Source organism: Magallana gigas, chromosome 5, assembly GCF_963853765.1.
Source record: "Magallana gigas chromosome 5, xbMagGiga1.1, whole genome shotgun sequence".
Lineage (NCBI taxonomy): Eukaryota > Metazoa > Mollusca > Bivalvia > Ostreida > Ostreidae > Magallana > Magallana gigas.
The window spans coordinates 48,963,774-48,984,272 of NC_088857.1; the positions used below are offsets into that span (position 1 = coordinate 48,963,774).

The 20,499-nt window shown below is 32.7% G+C and overlaps 2 protein-coding genes across 2 annotated transcripts; both read left to right on the forward strand.

Moving 5' to 3' along the window:
* Positions 1 to 450: 450 nt before the first annotated feature.
* Positions 451 to 1,213, forward strand: LOC105343216 (heat shock protein Hsp-16.48/Hsp-16.49). The gene has a single exon (XM_011450479.4). The coding sequence runs from the start codon at positions 511 to 513 to the stop codon at positions 1,018 to 1,020; it is 510 nt and encodes a 169-aa protein (XP_011448781.1). The 5' UTR covers positions 451 to 510; the 3' UTR covers positions 1,021 to 1,213.
* A 7,298-nt stretch (positions 1,214 to 8,511) lies between these two features.
* On the forward strand, positions 8,512 to 9,054 carry LOC105343215 (alpha-crystallin A chain). Its single transcript, XM_011450478.4, has one exon. It carries the CDS (start codon positions 8,512 to 8,514, stop codon positions 9,052 to 9,054), a length of 543 nt encoding a protein of 180 aa, XP_011448780.1.
* Positions 9,055 to 20,499: the final 11,445 nt, after the last annotated feature.

Sequence of the window (20,499 nt, forward strand, 5' to 3'; positions counted from 1 at the left end):
AGACAGTACATTAAGGTATTGTGGTTGTTTTATGAAACGCTATCTGTCCACACTTAGTGCATGAAGTTGAAATGAATTCTTTTAAATTAATCTCATTAGATCTAAGGCGCATTTTGAAGATTGTTCACGTTACTTCCAGAATATTAGAAAATAATAGGATAGGTGTATTGTAAAACATGGCAGTTCACAAATCTGCCAGTATTACATTTCGTACATTTACTTCAACGTTTTTCACAATGCATGTTCTATACATAATTTACATAATTCGTATGAAAGTCAAAGTGATTCGTATATCAAAACTGAGTATATATTTTTTTATCTATTTAAGGCAAAAAGAGTAGAGGCAAAACCACCCCATAAATTCGGTGAATCCACATTTGAGACCATGCCTAAGGATGCGTCTAGAGAAATCGAGAAAACTCCGAAGTATTTTATAAAGTAAGTGCGCTCTGAGAGTCAATCATTCGCGATACACGCGCGCTTTCTGATCGAGAACCTTAAGAAGTAACAATGAGTCTTGTTCCCGTGGATTTCTTTGATTGGGGATACTGGGACAAACAAAGGTCCCTCTTCCCTAGCTTCGAGAGAGAGTTTGCACGCTCCTTTGAAGAATTCGACCGTGAATTGGGTAGAATGAAAGATGAGATGCATAAATTGGCTCCGAAAGAATTGAAGAAAGACAATTTTTTGAACATTTCTAATCCTTATGTTGAAGATGCATCAGGAAACAAAAAGCTGCATCTGAAATTTGATTGCAGCGACTTTAAACCGGAGGAAATTAATGTGAAAACGGATGACAGGAATTTGGTCGTCCATGCCAAACACGAGGAGGGCTCCAAGGGACAAAAAGTGTACAAGGAGTTCACACAGACCTATCTACTTCCTGAGGGGGTGGATCCCCAGAAAGTCCAGTCCACGCTGACCAATGACGGCGTCTTGTGTGTGGAAGCCCCCGCGCCTAAAGCTGTGGAGGCCCCCAAAGAGAGAGTGATCCCCATCGAATACATGAAGAAAAAGTGAACTCGAGAAACTTGCATAAATCATTATCATTTCATTTCATAAGGACGTTTTTAAAGTGTCTGTGACTCCTTTGTTTTCTGTCTCTCTCGCGGTAAGAAATCCCGTAACTGACCATGCTTTGACAATATACATGACTGCATCTATGTCGATGTCAATTTTTTGATATTGTGAATAAATAAATTAACTGAAATTCTTTGTCTTTCTGTTATTTTACTATTCATATACTTGATACATTGACCGCTGTTTTGACCTGCTACGCAAATGTGTGTCTTCAACGTGACGCATACACGTGTTGTAAATATTGTATTAAAATTAATGCTTAAACGAAAATTATGAATTGCTTCATTTTTCTCTAGATATTCATATTTCCACTAAACCGATCAGCGAAAGCACTAGTTTCGAAGAGAAAAAAATGTATTGGCGGCAAAATATTTAAGCATAATAAAAACAAAACAAAAATCGAAGTGTCAATGAACATCCTTAACCTGGGCCAGAATGGCATAGTATAAAATGTAGTCGGGACTGCAATATACATGTATTATCTTGGACCAGATCCCCTACCCCGATGTGGGGGGTAGGGAGAAAATTGTGAGACTCATATTGTAAAAGATCGTTTCTCTGAAAAGATAAGAATTTTATCTTTTCAGAGAAACGAATAGCATAGATCAATTCTTGAGGACTCTGGCAGAGTTTACATTTTTAGTTATAATTCATTGAAAAGCTTGTATATGTTGAATTTTGAGTTTATAATTTGATATGATTTAAAATTAAATCCAATAATGAATTTATCAAAACATTACCAATCATACTTATCCGAACACCTAAGTATAGTTTGTATAAATATTTTGATGCCAGTCGTGGACAATACAATCTTTATCCTTAATTGGTTTGAACATATTGTATTGTTAAGATGGTATGTACAATAGGATCGGGGCACAAGCTCTGTTATTAAACTTAAAACGCTCTTTCCTCTGAAATTTGGACACAAAATTTACACTATTACGAAAAATTAAACCAGTAACTTTAATACGCGTATATATTTTTTTATATCGAGATTTCCATTTTAAAAATGTCATATCTCGTACATTTCGAAATTTTAATTCTTAATCTCTTAAAAATTGTTTGGGTTTTTTTTTATATACATTTAATTAAAGATTTTATCCACAGAATTGAAATATACATGATAAATTATATCAAATTTTCATTCATATCTTTGTTTAAAAAATATGTTTTATGTTTGATTTTTTTCTAGGAATTTTTTAAAAATTATTATTATTATTATAATTTATTTTGTAGGAATATTTCTGTTAATTTTTTTTTCAGGGAAACGGAAATTTTAGAGATTAAAAATTGTGCAATAAATGCATAATATTAGGCCTAATAAAGTCATATTATTTATTTATTTAATATTATTTGAATTAAAATCGTAATTTGAAATATTTTTTTCAAGGGATAATATCAATTAAAATAAAATACACTCGAATTAAACTAATATCAATTGATCATTTATCTTAAGGAGGAAAATAACTTCTTAATCCGTAAAATTCAAGAAAATTGTACGTTTTTGAATTTCAACCGCTACAAATTGCAATAAGACTCATTCCAAACAGCGGAAATTTTATTCTTTCTTTTTTTTCGGAATTTCATATTTTTTCTTCCCTTTTTTTAACAAAAATTAATACAACCAATAAATGTATAAACAAACATTTTTAATGATCACAATAATTTTTATAATTGAGAAAAAATAAAATATAAATCTTTATTATTGACATTTTATACAAAATGTATTGGAAAGAGAAAACAATCGTAGACAAAAACATAAACTAATCAAATTCCACACCATGGTCCATAGAAGTGCTCCAGATTATCTATCTTCTCTAATCCCCTTAAGAATCAGTGAAACACATCATTATCCCACAAGAAGATCGCACTGCATTACTCAACGAAAATCTAATACAAACCACTATTCACAATCTTTTCTACCGTCCACTACAAAGCTTTGGAACGATCTTCCGATAAGTGTCCAAGAAAATCCTTCAGTATCCAATTTGAAACGTGTGCTTAACTCAAACTGTTGTAAAACCCCAAGACACTTTCTATTTGGTAAGCGCGCAGAACAGGCCCCGGGGCCATAAAACTTAGATGAGCTTACTTTTGATCTAGGTCTCACTTTTACAAAAGAAACATATAGTGGAAAAGTGAGACTGAGATCAAAAGTGAGCTCGTCTAAGTTTTATGGCCCCAGGGCCAGATCTCACACACACTTAGACTCAATTGTAGTATACTTAATTCGCATTTATCCAAAAAACATATAATAGATAATCCTAATTGTGCCTGTGGACAAATTGAAACAACACTACACTTTTTATTAGAATGTCCTCTATACACTGATGCAAGGAAAAAATTCATTGACCCATTAAGACCGGTCACTTTAAACATTCTGTTATTTGGAGACCCAGATAGAAATTATTCCTATAATACAAACATTTTCAAACATGTACATCATTTTATTTCTGCTACTAAACGATTTGTAACTTAATTCCACTTGCTACCGTATTGTCGATTTTGTTATTTTTGCATCGTACGACTGTTTATTACTCGGTCACTTTTAATGTTAATTCAAGTTATGATATCTCTCTCTGTATATTTTCTATCATATTTTTCCCTTTTCATTTTTTTTGGTTAAATTTTTCCATCAATTCCATCTTTTTTTCATTTGTTGTTCCTAATATACTTGCCATTCAGCAAGGGCAACTATCGTTTTTAATAGTTGAAAGTCAATTTAAGGAAACGGATTAATATAAGTTGTAACAACTTGTTTCCGAATCCTGTTTGCATTATTTATTGTTTATATTGATGTACAATTCAAAATGAAATAAAGTTTAAACTAAAGAGAAATCAGATCGGTAAAAGCTGTGAAGAGAGGGAAGGCAGCACGTGAAGTGAAAGAACAGTGTTGTACTTTATACAAAAATAAACTAGATTTGTAGTAACATGTAAAAGAAGTTGTATTTACTTAATATGGAATATGAGACTGAAGACACTCAGACTCAGCCGGAGATGGAAAGGCCGAATATTATAGTTGAATTATATTTGAGAACAAAAGAATAAATGCGGTACATGTGTTCCTGTCTGGGCTTTCTATTAAACTTGGTTAAAACTATCGAGATTTTCACAAGGAGAGAGAGAGAGAGAGAGAGAGAGAGAGAGAGAGAGAGAGAAATGGAAAAAAATCTAAATGTTTGACAAACTTATCACTTGAATAAAAATAACCATTTTCACCATTTTCTGTTAAAGTTTTCGGATTTATCTTTTTGTGTCAAGGTATATAAAACAAATGTAAACTGTTATCAAAACAATGAATTTCAAATATGGATGGAAGCTCTTGTGATTTGGCACATTCTCATATATTAATTTTTTTTTTTATAGTTTCACCCGCTAGATTGCCAAATGAGCATACTTTTGTGTTCCTTTTGCCATGGTTATAAAGAGCGGAATTGGTTGTCAGTATGAACTGATTAATTCTGCATTGTACCCATAGGAGTTTAGAGCTTTTTGTACACTGAAAAGGCATTTGATAGTTTTTTCGATTGGTAATCATTAATTACAAAAAAAAATTCCATTTACTTTGCCCGAATGGAATAACTTAATTGTCCTTTACATAGGTTTCGTTCCTTTCTTTGAAGAAAAAAATGGTACAATATTAGGTGGTATTTTGGGTTTATGATTACCACTGGCAGGATTGATGTTCAAATTTTGCATTGCACATTTGATGGCTCTATGTAAACTTGCATGATTGAGGAAATTAGTTTTAAGTCAAATTTTGCTTTAAGTTTGGCACTTGACTGTATATTTACCATTTTTATCCCTTATATCAGATAGAAGTAAATATTTTTTTTTCGTTAACTATTGTTCATTTGAAAGAGATACTGATTTACAATTTTTATATTTTTATTATACCATTCCCGGTAATGGCTGGTTGATAAATTCATTCCATGTTGTTATTTCATTTATATAAGAATGTATTCTGATCCTATATAGTAAATATAGGGTTTGATCAAGATTATTCTGGCATTCCATTAATTAAATCCAGTTTGCCTTGCTACCATTGAAAATTCGTTTGATGCATGAGGATTTCAGCCCTTAATATAATTATCTGTATCAACCATTTTCAGCCCCCCCCCCCCCCCCCCCCGTTTGATAGTCTTGTGTAAATTTTTCTTTTTTTTCAACCTTGGAATTCCGGAGAAAGTTAAAAAGTATTTTATTTATAATTTTAATTTAAACAAAAAAGAAAGAAAGATTTGACATGCCGAATATAGATCCAAATTTTTTCATAGAGGTACAGATTTACAGCTACAAAAATTATGTTAAGAATACATGTATTGTCTGCGAGACTCTTATGATAAGATGTTTTACTTAAAGAGAGAGAGAGAGAGAGAGAGAGAGAGAGAGAGAGAGAGAGAGAGAGAGAGAGAGAGAGAGAGAGAGAGTTGACTGTAGCAGTTGATTGGTCAATTGTTTGTAGAGGAATTTAAATTCAGGTAGTCACTCTAGAAAATAGACAAGGCTAACAAATACAAAGAAATATTGTGCAATATGTTTGTGCATGTCAAATGTTATCTAATTCTTGAACTACGCATTTGGTCTGTGTATGTCCTTCACCTTAAACAACATACACGTAGACTATGAACAAGACAACAAACTACATGTAAAACACTGGTCTGCAAAACAAGAAAGAACAAAACTCAAAAAAAACCAAAAAACAAAAACAACCAAAAAAACCCAAAAACAACCAAACAGACATAAAAAGGAAGGATTTGTGGGCCAGAGAAATTCTATGGAGTCTCGGAACTACATGTACATAGACAAGTTGGACCTTGGTCGCTATAACACTACTTTAATTAAGGTACATTGTATACAGAATTGATTCAATATTCTGTGGTGGGCAATTACACGTGTACCTTATATACTACTAGACGATATCCCGCGCAAGGGCGGGAATCTTCACTTTACACTTTAATATATTACACTGCTTGATATGTAGAGCAAGATTATTTTTTTCATTTTTGTTCATACTGTAATCGATATTTTTCTTAGTTGCCTTCTTAACCTAAGCTTTAAAACTTAAAGTAAAGCAGCATCATGGGTTTAAAGAGCGGGCAGGGCTGAAAATTGAAACTGAAATTTATTATTTACTGGTGGCCTTAATTTACTGGTGGCCTTAATTCTTTTGTTGCAGCTGACTGGACACTCCTGTGACTTTACAAACTAAACTAAAAAAACCCGCCTGCTCCAGAGTAACTGCTTACACCTTTTGGTATTTTAACTAGAGACATATGATGCCCGTTAACAATCATTGAATTATCCAATATCATTTGACTGTAGGTAACTATATATTTTGTTGCAAACTCCCACTGACTTGGATCCGCCAATTAAACTGTGTCCACTTCCTTACTCTCATATTTGCTATTTCTTGTTGGTTTATCGAAAATGAAAGTCGCGATCGGTGTTATAGCTTACGAACGTCATCTCACAAGTGTTGAAATGCCAAAGGTGTAAGCAGTTACTCTTGTGCAGGCTCTTTGTAGTTTATTCGTAAATTGTCTTCAGGTTAATTTATAAGTATAGATTGATTGAGGTGTGATTTGAATATCTCTAAAACAAAGAAATGTTGACATTCGATTTTCAGAGCGATATGAAAAATTTATCATTATATCATGCCACATGGAATGATATGGCAGATATCAATAATGTAATTTTAATTTGTTAAATACACATAAGAAATTCAATGACATTTATCTCTGATTATATAGATATGTATTGAAAATGTGCAGTTCCATTACTTTGTTTTAGCAAATAAAAGGACCCCCCCCCCCCCAAAAAAAAAAACCAAAAAAAAAACCCAACGAACAAACAAAAAAAAACAACAAAAAACAAAAAACAAAACCATGACACCTTAGTAAATCCCTGAGTAAATCAGCTAGCAAATTTGTACAAATGGTTCCCAATAATCTACATTTTTGTAAAGGGCACTCGGACCGTCCTAAATTCTTTGCGCCATTGTGATGCCTTTTCAAGATCGATAGAAGTACAATATCAAATTGCTGATTTGAACATATTTTATTGTATACATATATATAAAATACATATACAAATGGTTTGGACACAAGTTCTGACAACTTACTAGGTCTTTACCATTAAATAGAAAAATTATACAAAACTTACAACTGTTATTGCATGATATAGAATTGTTATTACGATAAATGAAAATAAGTGATATTTACGAAAATAAGAAACACGCACATAAACTATATCAAACAAATCTACCAGTTTCGTTGATGTACAATTGAACTAATGAGAATAACTGTTTGTTAATATCAATGGATAATGACTCATCGCCCCATAATAAAAGATGAGTATTATGTCAATAAAATGTCAAATTGCTATACCATCCTTTCTACATATGCCCCACTTCCCTCAACTCCAATCTTTTCTGCCTTTAAATAAATGTGAATTAAGAATCTTTTATTGTAAATTCATCGTCAGAAATTCACTGGTGGTTACGTGCCGCTGTTCTTCTCTCCATCACCCGTTGGTCGTTTGAGGATACACGAGACGTTCCTCAATTTTATATAATTTTCCTTGATATTTTATTCCTTGTTTATGTATAGAGAGTATTAAAAAAATCGTCTTCTCAATAACCAATTGGACAGAAAAACTGTAATTCGTGTGGAAGCATCCCTCAGTAGTGGTTATTCAATTTTGTTCAAATCATGATTCCAGGAGGTATGGCGTGGCAAAAAGATTCGGGGTGGGGTCGAATTGTTACACAGAAATATTGAGAAAAATCTCTGAAAATACCCTTCTATAAACCATTTTCTTGGAAAAGCTGTAACTTATGAAAGCATCCTCAGATACTAGTAGTTTAGATTCAAGTTTTTCAAAATCATCATCATTGGGGGTAGGGTGTGCCACAATTTTGGGGTCCAATTTCATACAAACAATTGTACCCAATTCACTATAACAAATTACTTATCTAAATTTTTTACACTTTGCTTTTATCCTTGAAGAATTATTGAATTTAATTTTCTAAAACGTAAAAACAATTAATTAAAAAAAAAGTATTTGTCTTAGTTTTTGAGGTCATAAAGCCAATAAAATGAATTCATTTTATTTAATCGGCCCTGAAGCACGTTAATGGCGTATTTCTGACCACAAGTCGTACTTCTATGTATGCCTGAATGGATGTTGTTCAGCCAACGAGCGACAACTCCAAAAGCAGGCGATGTGTATGATTCCAGATTTTACATAACGCCATTAGCGAATCGTCTGGAATTTTCGCCATAATTCTCGTAGCGCATGCGTCCTCCAATTTAAAGAGCTGTTGCAGATAGGGGTACACAGCCGAATACTGGGGACTGTGCGGATTAACGCACCTTGTGCATTCTTTTTTGTGAAAAAAGGTTACATAATCAAAGGACCAGCATCATGTCTCGCCTTGTTCCTGTTAATTATTTTGGATCGGGATATTTTGAGAGGCAATTATCGCTTTTTCCCAAGTTCCAGAGTGAATTTCAGAAAAGTTTCGATGAATTCGAGAAAGAAATGCATAAACTTCGCAGAGAAATGTTCAAACTAAGCCCCTGGGATGCCGGGCGGGACCCCTTTGACATGGCGCACTGGGGATTACAAGACGTGTTACAAGTGGATAGTCCCTATGTCGAAGACGTTTCTGGAAACAAAAAGCTGAATTTGAAATTTGACTGCAGCCGATTTAAACCTGAGGAAATTACCGTGAAAGCAATAGATAGAAACCTAACTGTGCACGCCAAGCACGAGGAGTCGGGCCCGGACAAGAGGATGTACCGGGAATTCACCCGGTCCTACGTTCTCCCGGAAAACGTGGACCCCTCCAAACTCACTTCCTCCCTCTCGTCCGATGGAGTTCTTTGTATCGAGGCGCCGGCCCCGAAGGATGTCCCGACCAGAAGAGAAAGGCTTATTCCAACGGAGCACTTGGCCATCCAATAGTGACTTTACCTTTTAAAAAAATGACTACCTGTGATTTGTGCATATTTCTTTTTACTTATATTTTGGGCAATTACATTTTGTAGAATAACATAAAAAAGTATTGGTAAGATACAGAAATATGAGAACATTTTTTTTTGTAATATCCGCACAAAGTTTATTCATAATCAATAAAATTTGTTTCGTATATTAATTGTTTGTGGTTGATTTAACATTTGTGTACATATATTATTGTGATTCACACGAAACGTATTAGCTGTATTCAAAATTGAGATCTATAATATTTCAAACCAGGAACCTTTAGTTTAACACTAACAGGTAGTTTTTATAAGATACGTATTGAGAATTTATAGACAATTCATTGAAGCATGCAGCTTATGCATAGCAGCAAATACTTTTATATATATTTATTGGTAATCGTATATGTGGTCATGTCCCTTTACCGATACATACTTCCTGTTTGATTAGATCTAGAGAACAGAGGACATTTATACAATTGAAAATATAAGGAAAATGATATTCTTTTTTACCTATTGACCTTGATATTTCAAACACTACAGGAAGCGAACCTTTTATTTTACCTTTCGAGTACAGTGTTGTTGTTTTTTTAACTTTCTAGTACAGTTTACGTTGATGAATAAAAATATGATGATCTTAATTGCATGTATATCTTGCATGCGAGATATAGGCACCCATTAGTGATATATTAATTTATATAATTACACCCATAATTTATTATCAACTTCATCTAAATAACAAAATAAAGAGCTCAATGAGAACCCTCGTTGTTTGGTTAGCTGTAGCCTTGACTTACAAGTATCCCCTTACTTTCACTTCAAACGATGGTAGACATTCGTCGTGAGATTGCAACCTCGGATAAAAAGTGACAAGACACAGAAAATGAAGTACAATAAATACAAGCAACAGAAGCTGACTTGTAATCCCTACAGTATACACTGCTGCTATGTACATGTAAGCTCGGATGTCGTTGTCCTGGAAGACTATAGCTGACTTCACATAATTACGAAAATATAAAGCTTCAAATTAAGGAGCAATGTACATGTTAAATCAAGTTGATTGGTATATTAGATGCATTATAATGACAAAATTAAAAACCAATGTCAATGGTCTTGCACTTGTTTCTGTAATAAAGGTTTACCCTCATGGAAGTTTGGATAAATTACACTTAAAAAAAGAAGCAACAAAACAAGTAAAACATAAAACTTCAGGGGAAAAAAAATATGTGCCCGCGTGACTTGGCCTGTTTCTCTCACCATGAGACTCCGGAAATGTTCAGTTTTATTTACTCGTGCACTATTTGATGTTTTTGTATTTGTATAAAGGACATTCTTGACTTTTAATCTAAGAGAAAATCCTGATCATTCATGTATGATATAAATTATACGCAATAAAATGAAAAAAAAATGCAATAACAAAATATTGGTAATGTTTAGACCCTACATGATTTAAACGGTGTAACACATAGAATGCGTTCGAGTAGCCTGTTTTGTGTCGGGTGTGCCTGTATTGCTGAAAGGGTGTCCAACATTTTATGCAATATAGGCATACTGTTACAAAAACAAAACAACTCCCACAGCACCCCCCCCCCCAAAAAAAACCACCAAACAAATCAAAACAACAACCTTAAGTGGAGCATTACAGTATAAAATTCATTTATTGTTAGAAGAAAAAATAGCATCACACTAGCTGGCATTATTTAATGTCCCGATAACAGTGTAGACTTAATAATATTCTATGTAAATCCAAAAATCAAATAAATCTGTAGACTACAGACCTGCAACTTTTTGAAAACATTCGGATGGACGACCATCTAGCAAGAATTTAAAAATATCTAATCCAGCTTAATTGTATTTTGGTATTTTTGAAAAATATATAATGTTCTTAATAATGTCTATAAAAACATGCTGTGTATTTCAATGAAAATGTTTATAATGCCAAAGATGAAGTTTTTATTTCCTTATCACAGTTCCTCAAACTTTCAATAGACAGATAAACCAAAGTCATCTTTAGTATGTATTTACCATGATATCAGAAGGCAATTATTATCCCATATTAAATCATTGGACTGCTTTTGATAAATGTTATATATTTAGTTAATAAAAAGAAAGTGGGAAGCCATTTTAATATGGCCGCCTTAGAAATTTTGCATATTATATTATTAGAATATGTTTCGTCTTAATAATGATATAATTCTAAAAAAAAAAAAAAAGCATGCTCTCTCTAGGATAACGTACCAAAAAACAAAAACAAAACACAATTGCTAAAAATTGGTAAAATTCATATCAAATCAAAAACCTAGGGACCAGCGACCGGGACAAGATTAACTCGTCCCCGAGACAAGTCGCCCCAAGACAACAAAAGACAACTTGTTTCAAAGTCGTATGACGTCCGAAGCTCCGAAGGATCGACCAGCCTCAGCAAACTATGAAACAATATAAGAATAGAAAAAATTCAATACTCGAACTACTTTTGGGTAGTTCCTATAGTAAATACATAACCCGCGTGAATTATCAAAGAAAACATTTTATTGTTAATGTTTACATCTATCTTTTATCAAATAAATAAAATGATTGTAAAAAGCTAAGTGAATTCACCAAATTATTGTTAATGTACATCAGTACGTTAGATAAAAAACCCCCCAGCAAAATCGCTATAAGACACGCCCATTTTGTGTCACTCATCTTTTATGTAGTTATTGGGCTAAAGGGTTCAAAATTAATCTGTAATGTTATCACAGACAAAGACAGTTGAAAATGTAAATGTTACATGTTTATGTTACAACAAAACGTTTGCTTAATCTTTCAAAAAATTTCGCTCCCACGGGTTTTCGACGATGGGGGCGGGCCGGTGTAACGAAGAATATCGACCCGGGTTGAAAATTGACCCGGGGGTCATTTTTCAACGTTGACTATTGATCCGGGGGGGGGGGGTCATTTATTTTTCAACTTTGAAAATTGAGACCAAAATCGTGAAATTTATACCCGGGGTCATTTTTCAACGGTATGAGAAAGATTTTTCTAAACTCTGATGACCTCGACACGTTGAAAATTGATCCTGTTGATAATTGACCCCAACCTTAGAGTTTTGATCTTAACTGGAACTTACTCTACACGGTTTAAATATACAATCATGCACATATTTGAAAGTTTCAGTTTTAAAATGTTCACACTGTCCGATACATATGCGGATGTGGCTAATTTCTTTCTGGTTGATATGTCCGATTAATCATTAGGTTTGAGACTGAAAATACGATATCCATGTATTATTACAATACTATGTAAATAAAGCTAAGAAGATGACCGTTTGCCTTCGAATGGAACAGGCGAGTAGGGCTAGAAAACTTTTTGACATAGATGACATAGTTTTATTCCCTCGTGTGACAGAATTTAAAGTTTAAACTTGTCATAATCTCTGATAAATATATCTAATTAATGTATTGCCCGTTATCGTCACTTTGAAGACAATTCAACAGAGCTCTATTCGACAGGCACTCTGACGTATATTTTTCTAATAATTGAAAATATATAACCTCTATACTGTTTTATTGGGTAAAGGGTACATGTATATATATTTATATCAAGACAAAAGGATATAATGTCAGATACCTATGCTTAATTTGAAGAAGTCAGAATATTTCCCGGACAAAATAATAAATGAATGGTTGTCACATTTTCCCCCTTTTTTATATACTGTTTTATACCTATATACACAGCATATACATATTTACACATGTTTTAATTTTTTTTTTTACGACTTAACAATAATTTTTCATAAACTTGTCAGATTAACTTTATTGAAGCACCATCCAATTTTCTGCATTTACAGAGTCATAGTTCTTTTTGAAAAATGCAATTTATATCTATCATTTTGAGTTTCAATTCTTTTATTTACCTGTAAATTAGAAGCACAGGCAACTGACGTAATATATTTTCTCAAAATTAAAAACATATGAACATGTATCCTCTACAGCAAAAATGTTATCAATTTAAAAAAAAAAAAGTAGGTTTGTATCTAAATATATAGTCGGAGGATGGTTGATCTAATTATATTAATGGTATACATGAAAGGGCATGCAAAAATGGAATATATTAAGATTACTCAAGCGTACAATTGATAGATAAACACTTGTTAAAATTCGGCTTTTATCAGACCTAGATTGAAATATGGTGATGTTGTTTGGAGCAGCTGTATCATGGAAAAATCCGAATTGCTTAAACATGTACAAATTGAAGCAACCAGGACAGTGACAGGGATCAGAGTTAATTTTATATAGTGAACTTAATTTGGAAACCTTGCAATCTCGAATGGATAAACATAAACTATTTATATTCTACAAGATTTTAAATAGTTTAATTATATATGATATAATTATATAAGATATGTTAGATTGAATTCAGTCATATTTTCTAACTGAACATGCATATAATCTTAGGTCGAATGAGCTTTTTTACTATCTACCACTAAATACTTATTGCAATAGCTTTGCTCCATCTAGATGTAGATTATGGAATAATCTTCATGCAGAAAAGAAAATTTCATCAACTTTATCTTTCTTTTAAGTCAAAACTTTAAAAAACAAAATATACCTAGAGCTTACAAACTTTCAGTTAAGGCAATAGGAAATATTATTTTACGTCAATTACGGAATAAATCTAGTAAAGCTTACTTATTTAAGGATTTTTTTAACTGATGTGAGTCGATGTTTATACTGTGGGGGTGAATCTGAAGGAAATGTGATATTTTTTCCCCTTGGATATCCAAGATACACTCAACAAATTAAAGAGACGAACCTTTAAAACAACTTATTGACATTGGTGTACCTTTTTATATGAACTATATACTTTATGATAGTTTTGATTTTTTTAGGTCACCTGAGTCACTCAGGTGACCAATTGCAATTGGTCTTCGTCCGTCGTCATGCGTCGTGCGTTAACAATTTTACATTTTTAACTTCATCTTGAAAACTACCGAGCCAATCGTTACAATTTTTGGTGTGAAGCATCTCTATGGTAAGAAGAATCTAAATTGTGAAATTAATGGCTCTACCACCCCTGGGGTGCCACGGGCGAGGCCAAATATGCAAAAAAAGCCAAATTTTCAAAATCTTCTTCCTTACTTCCACACATGTGAGGAAAAAACTGAATGCATGGTTATGATGTCCATAAAGCCTTCTACCAAAATTGTGAAATTCATGGCCTCTGGTTCAGGCTCTAGGGTGGGGCCAAGATGGCCATATAGTAAAAATGTATTAAATCTTAGAAAATCTTCTTCTCTACTCCCATTTATATTTGTTAAAAACCAAATGCATGATTATGATGTCCATGACGCCCTCTACCAAAATTGTGAAATTCATGACCCCTGGGTCAGGGGTTCAGGATCTAGGGTGGGGCCAATATGGCCATATAGTTAAAATGTATTAAATCTTTGAAAATCTTCTCTACTTCCATATAAATTTTTGTTAAAAACTAAATGCATGATTATGATGTCCATGAGGCCCTCTACCAAAATTGTGAAATTCATGACCCCTGAGTCAGGGGTTCAGGCTCTAGGGTGGGGCCAATATGGCCATATAGTTAAAATGTATTGAATCTTTGAAAATCTTCTCTACTTCCATATATATTTGTTAAAAACTAAATGCATGATTATGATGTCCATGAGGCCCTCTACCAAAATTGTGAAATTCATGACCCCTGAGTCAGGGGTTCAGGCTCTAGGGTGGGGCCAATATGGCCAAATAGTAAAAATGTATTAAATCTTAGAAAATCCTCTTCTTTACTCCCATATACATTTGTTTAAAATTAAGTGCATGATTATGATGTCCATGAAGCCCTCTACTAAAATTGCGAAATTCATGACCCCTGGGTCATGGGTTCAGGCTCTAGGGTGGGGCCAATATGGCCATATAGTAAAAATGTATTAAATCTTAGAAAATCTTCTTCTCTACTTCCACATACATGTATATTTGGTAAAAACTAAATGCCTGGTTATATGTCCATGAAGCCCTCTACCAAAATTGTAAAATTCTTGACCCCTGGGTCAGGGGTTCAGGCTCTAGGGTGGGGCCAATATGGCCATATTGTAAAAATGTTTTAAATCTTTAAAAATCTTCTTCTCTACTCCCACACATGTGGGCAAAAAACTGAATAAATGGTTATGATGTCCACTAACTCCTCTACCTAAATTGTGAAATTCATGGCCTCTGGGTCAGGGGTTCAGGACATGAGGGGGGGGGGGGGGGGGCAATATGGCAATATAGTGTTAATGCATATAATGTTTAAAAATTTTCTTATCTATTCTCACACATCTGTATTAAAAACTGACTTATGATTATGTTTACCAGGAAGTCCTCTACTGAAATTTTAATTTTAATTTCCCCTGGAGTATGGGTTTTGACTCTAGGACAGGCCCAAAATAGATGTATAGGTGTTAATGCATATAATGTTAAAAAATTATCTTCTTTACTCCCACACACCTGAAAGGAAAACTGAATTCACGATTTTGTAGACCAGATCTTTAAGTTTTTTGCCAAAATTATAGGTTTCATAGTTCTTTTTGAAAGATTTCAGGCAAGGAGGTGGTCGTCATTACAAATTTATAATTTTTCTACTCCAGAATGAAACCTAATTAATTAAATGCATATATGAGACTCCTCGACAAGTTTGTGTATGGGTTATATGCTACTCAGGTGACTGTTAAGGCCAATTGGCCTCTTGTCATATAGATAAAATTGTTTTCCATGTTTATACTTATATTAGAGGTCCAAAGCGTTTTTGATTCTCTTATGGTACACTGTTTAAACACTTTAAGTATTATACATGTATATTTACTTATTATACAGTTCCCTTTTATTTACTGTTTTTTTTTTTCAAATGGGCTGGATCAAGAAAATCTCATTCTTATGTTTGTATCTCTGCAAGTATAAATGAAGGTTTGTAAATGTAGGTGTGAGTGAACATGTCTACCAACAATATGTCATACAATAATATATGATAAATATTCAGATAATTATTTAATATTCAAGTATCTCCTGTCTTATATACACATAATATACACATTTAACACGTTTAAATTAAATTAATAATGTAGGTGGCTGTGATAGGAAGGTCAACCATCTACTCCAACGCTGCTGTATGATCTTCTACTACATATAGTTTCTATTCAAATCAAAGTACTGAAGTACTGACGGGAGTTGATTTTATCGATTATCATTTACATGTATTTTAAAATCAACTTATCTTGCATGGCAATTAGTTTCTAGTCTATATTTGAATTATGCACTTTTTCATTATATGAATTTTAGACTTCTCCGAAAAGAATTTCGAGAAACCCCATTTGAATCATGTTATGTAATATTTAAAGATAGATTTGAAATTATGTATAAGTAATCGAAGCAATTCTAACAATTTTATGGATTCAAGCACTATTGATATCGAACTCTAGTCTCGTTCAACCAGACGCTCGGCTGTCTCCGTTAATCTCCGACAAGCAAGAGGGCCTTTTTGCTTGTCGGAGATTTACGGAGACAGCCGAGCGTTTGGTTGAATGAGGCTATATTAAACTCTGGCGTAGGAATACACGAGACTATAAAAATATCATAGTTGTTCGTATTATATAAAATCTGACTATTTTCAAAGTGTTTATTGATAAGTGTCCTTGAAAAACAATGCTTCAGCATACATTACTTTGAATTTTTCTATTATTTTCAAGAACTAAGTCTTGTCAGCGGTGATGATTTGTGCTTAGGTCCAAACACTGTTTCACTTTCGCTTTACCAGAGTAACTGCATAGGACAGTTGATTAAAATCAACTCCCAAAAATGCAATTTATTGACGAAAACAATTTTTTCTTAATAAATTTATGATAAATTTTTGTGATCAAAAAAATTCAGAAACTATTAAAGCAAAATTATTTTATTGTCATCCTGTACAAAAATTAGGTTGCTAACTTGCTACAGATTCCATAAAGCAGAATTGTTTATGCCTAGAAAAATTAGCGATTTGATGATATTTAGTTATATTAGAAGTTATCCTAACGGAACAAATAAAAAAAATATCGGCTCTCAAGATATATAGTTACTACAGCATTGTTCATGAAAGAGTACATGTTAGCATATGAACATTTTGAAAACTGTTATTGGCTGGATGTGTGTGAATACAAAATTCAGATAGTCACAGTTTTAACAAACTGAGTGGGTGCAAACACAAAAATCTCAATATGACATACTGTAAATTTTGTATTTACACCCACCCAGAAAATTTGCAATGAACAATATCAAAGTTTCAATTTACTGGGTGAACATAGAACCAAAATTAAACATATGACGTATTGTAATTTTTTAAAAACATTTATATTTGTACAGTTCTCCAGCAAATTAAAAAAAAGGAGTTTTACTGAATTGAATATTTAAACGTGTAACCATGTATACAAATATTACTTAAAAACATATATTTCTTTAAAAGAAATAGACATCACACAAAACAGCAATAATACGCGAAAAGTTTATTATGAATAAAATTGTTATTACATATTTAAAGGGATAATATGTAAATTCAAAAAATAATTATCTAAATCTCATCTTAAACCCCCCCCCCCCCTCCCGGTGAAACATGTAAATCTATAGAATAAAAATGTAAAAACTGATAATTTTTAATTAAATAAACTCAAGTTATAATATTGATTCGTTAATTTGTGTTTATTTGTTGTTGAATTTTGAACCGGTTTCATGGTCAAAATTCCACGATGCGGGTCAATTTTCAACGGATTAGGGTCTTTATTCAACACTTTTGGTCTCAATATTCAACGTGGAAAAGTGACCCCCGGGTTAATTTTCAACCCGGGTCAAAATTCTTCGTTACACCGGACCTGCATGTATAAATAATAATAATAAATAATAAAGTTTACGTAGAGTTATCTTATAATTCTACTGATATATACTTAAAATCCGGATATTTAATAACAGCTAGACAAAATGACAAAATAAGGCGTTGGATTTAATGTTTTTTATTGTTCATTAATCATTCATATGATAAATAATGTTGAAATTGTACATTTATATCTTATTTCAATGATACACTTTTAAAGTACTCCTCCGGAACAAATATAGTTTTTGCAACAGTGGAAAAGAGGTGGAGAACTTGAACTAATTCATGGACTTACCACAAACTTTTTTTTTCTGACTGTCTTTCGTCAGGGACCTAGACATGATTTGAGCTCAAAAATTCAAATTTTACTTTTCAATTTTAATGTATAGAATGAATATTATGTATTATATAGAGAACTTGTCCCCCGAGTCTGATATCTGAAGATGCAAGAGTTAAAAAGTTACCCTATATATTTTGTATCATTGTTTTCAATGCACTGAGTTACCCATCTATCATAAATTTTATGTACCATTTTATATGAGCAATGAAAAAAGAGCACGTGATTCTAGAAGTTTAGCGCACTACATTTTATGAAAGTTCCATCTACCTCGCCCTTTTAAGCCAGAATGCCGTGGATGACGATTGTGATTTTATGCTCTGGCAATTCTTAAGATATAGTGGAAACCGAATTCCTTAGGTAAATTAGGAAACCTAAACATTCACAATCTGTTGATATGCATCTCCGGGATGAAGAACCTAAACGAACGCAAAGATGCTGAATTACTAGTTACGACGCTTTGTGTTAGAGGTACATAAACAGGATAGCAGTGAATACCCCCCGCGTCCTCTATTCATTGTGTGCGGATTACTGCGTCACTCATTCAAAATTTGAATTTTCTTGATGAACATGACCTCTCTTTCGTTTCCCGCAAAGTTTTAGACGTTTGCATGAAGGAGTTATATTATCAAAGGGCTCAGATACCAAAGTGCGACAAGTTGATTCGATAATGCCGGAAGATGAGGAAAATATCTGGACGCGTAGAGTATTTGCGACAAGTTGATTCGATAATGCCGGAAGATGAGGAAAATATCTGGACGCGTAGAGTATTTGGGTTAGATTCTTCTCAAGAACTAAAGTATACAGATATTCGGTCTAAGGACAATTGACGAACACCGGATTTAGATAATTATGGGGGTTTTTTTTTCGAGCGATAAGTGGCTGTATAAGCAGTAAAAAATTGAACAGTTTTCTTGTAATAATTTGTATAGCTGCTTTAAACATTTCACAGAAACTATTATGTTCTTTGAACTTCCTGAATCACATGAATTTGTAAATGATAAATAAAATTTTCTTATTTTTTGCTACTCTTTATTTTTTTTTAAGTGTGATCTATCACAGACACAACACATAGAACTGTTGTGTATCAAGAAAAAATGAATTGCTGACATCAAAGGAAAAGCTCACAAACAATGATACAAAGGTATATTTTTAATGCTTCATCAGAATTTGGAAGTCAAATATTAAGCACCGACGATAAATATTAACTTACAAGATTCAGAATTCTTTGTTTTGTAAACAAAGCTCAAGTCTTGTTATTGTTTAAAAATGTATTGTAATGGTATAAGTTTCAATCATGTCCTGCTTTTTTGTTGATTTATGAACACAATAAATTGGTTTGCATTGTCACGAGTCATTTTGTCAAAAGAAATGGTATTTTCTTACATTACATTATTTGTAAACAAATATATGACTCGAGCTTTCTGTACATGATAATGAATTTTTAACCCCTATCTCGCTGGTAACTTGATCTCTAAAATTCAAATTTTGTTAAATTATTCAAAATACAAAATTAAACCTTTTTATACATAAAAATAAAACAAAATTTTGATATCAAATTGTGTCTAAGTCCCCTTACCTTTTTTTATTTCGATTAGAAGAGGCTGATTGGGGAAAAAATTACCTGGTACTTAACAGATTTGCCGTAGAAGTTTAAAAACATGTAGGATATACATGTATTTGACTATAAACTTTTTTAGCGTTGTCTTGTTGTAAATTTTGAACCTACCGGGTGGCAGTAGATACAAAATTTACAACATGACAATCATGTTGTAACTTTTGTAAAGTAAGTAAGTAAGTAAATGATTTATTATAGTGACATGTGTTTTATAAACAAATACAGATACATGTATATGATATAATACCTTAATGAATAAACACCCGGCCCATCGGACCTATATGTCACTTTATAAACATGAATATACAAATAATAATAAGTTTACGCATTGTATTTACTGCAACCTGGTAGATTTAAAATTTACAACGTGACAGTAACAAAACAATCCAACTATTATAGCCTTAAGATTTGAACATTTTCCAATATGTTTTGCAGAGCTCTTTGGCTTAAGGATGTTAATATAGTCTGAAAATTACCATTCAATTAACCATCAGATCTACAGATTCCCAAGTTATACATGATCTTTTTAGCCATAAACTATCATTTAGTAGACAGTTCTGTATTATTTTAGTCTAAAAATTTGAACATTTTCGTTTATTTTTATACAAATC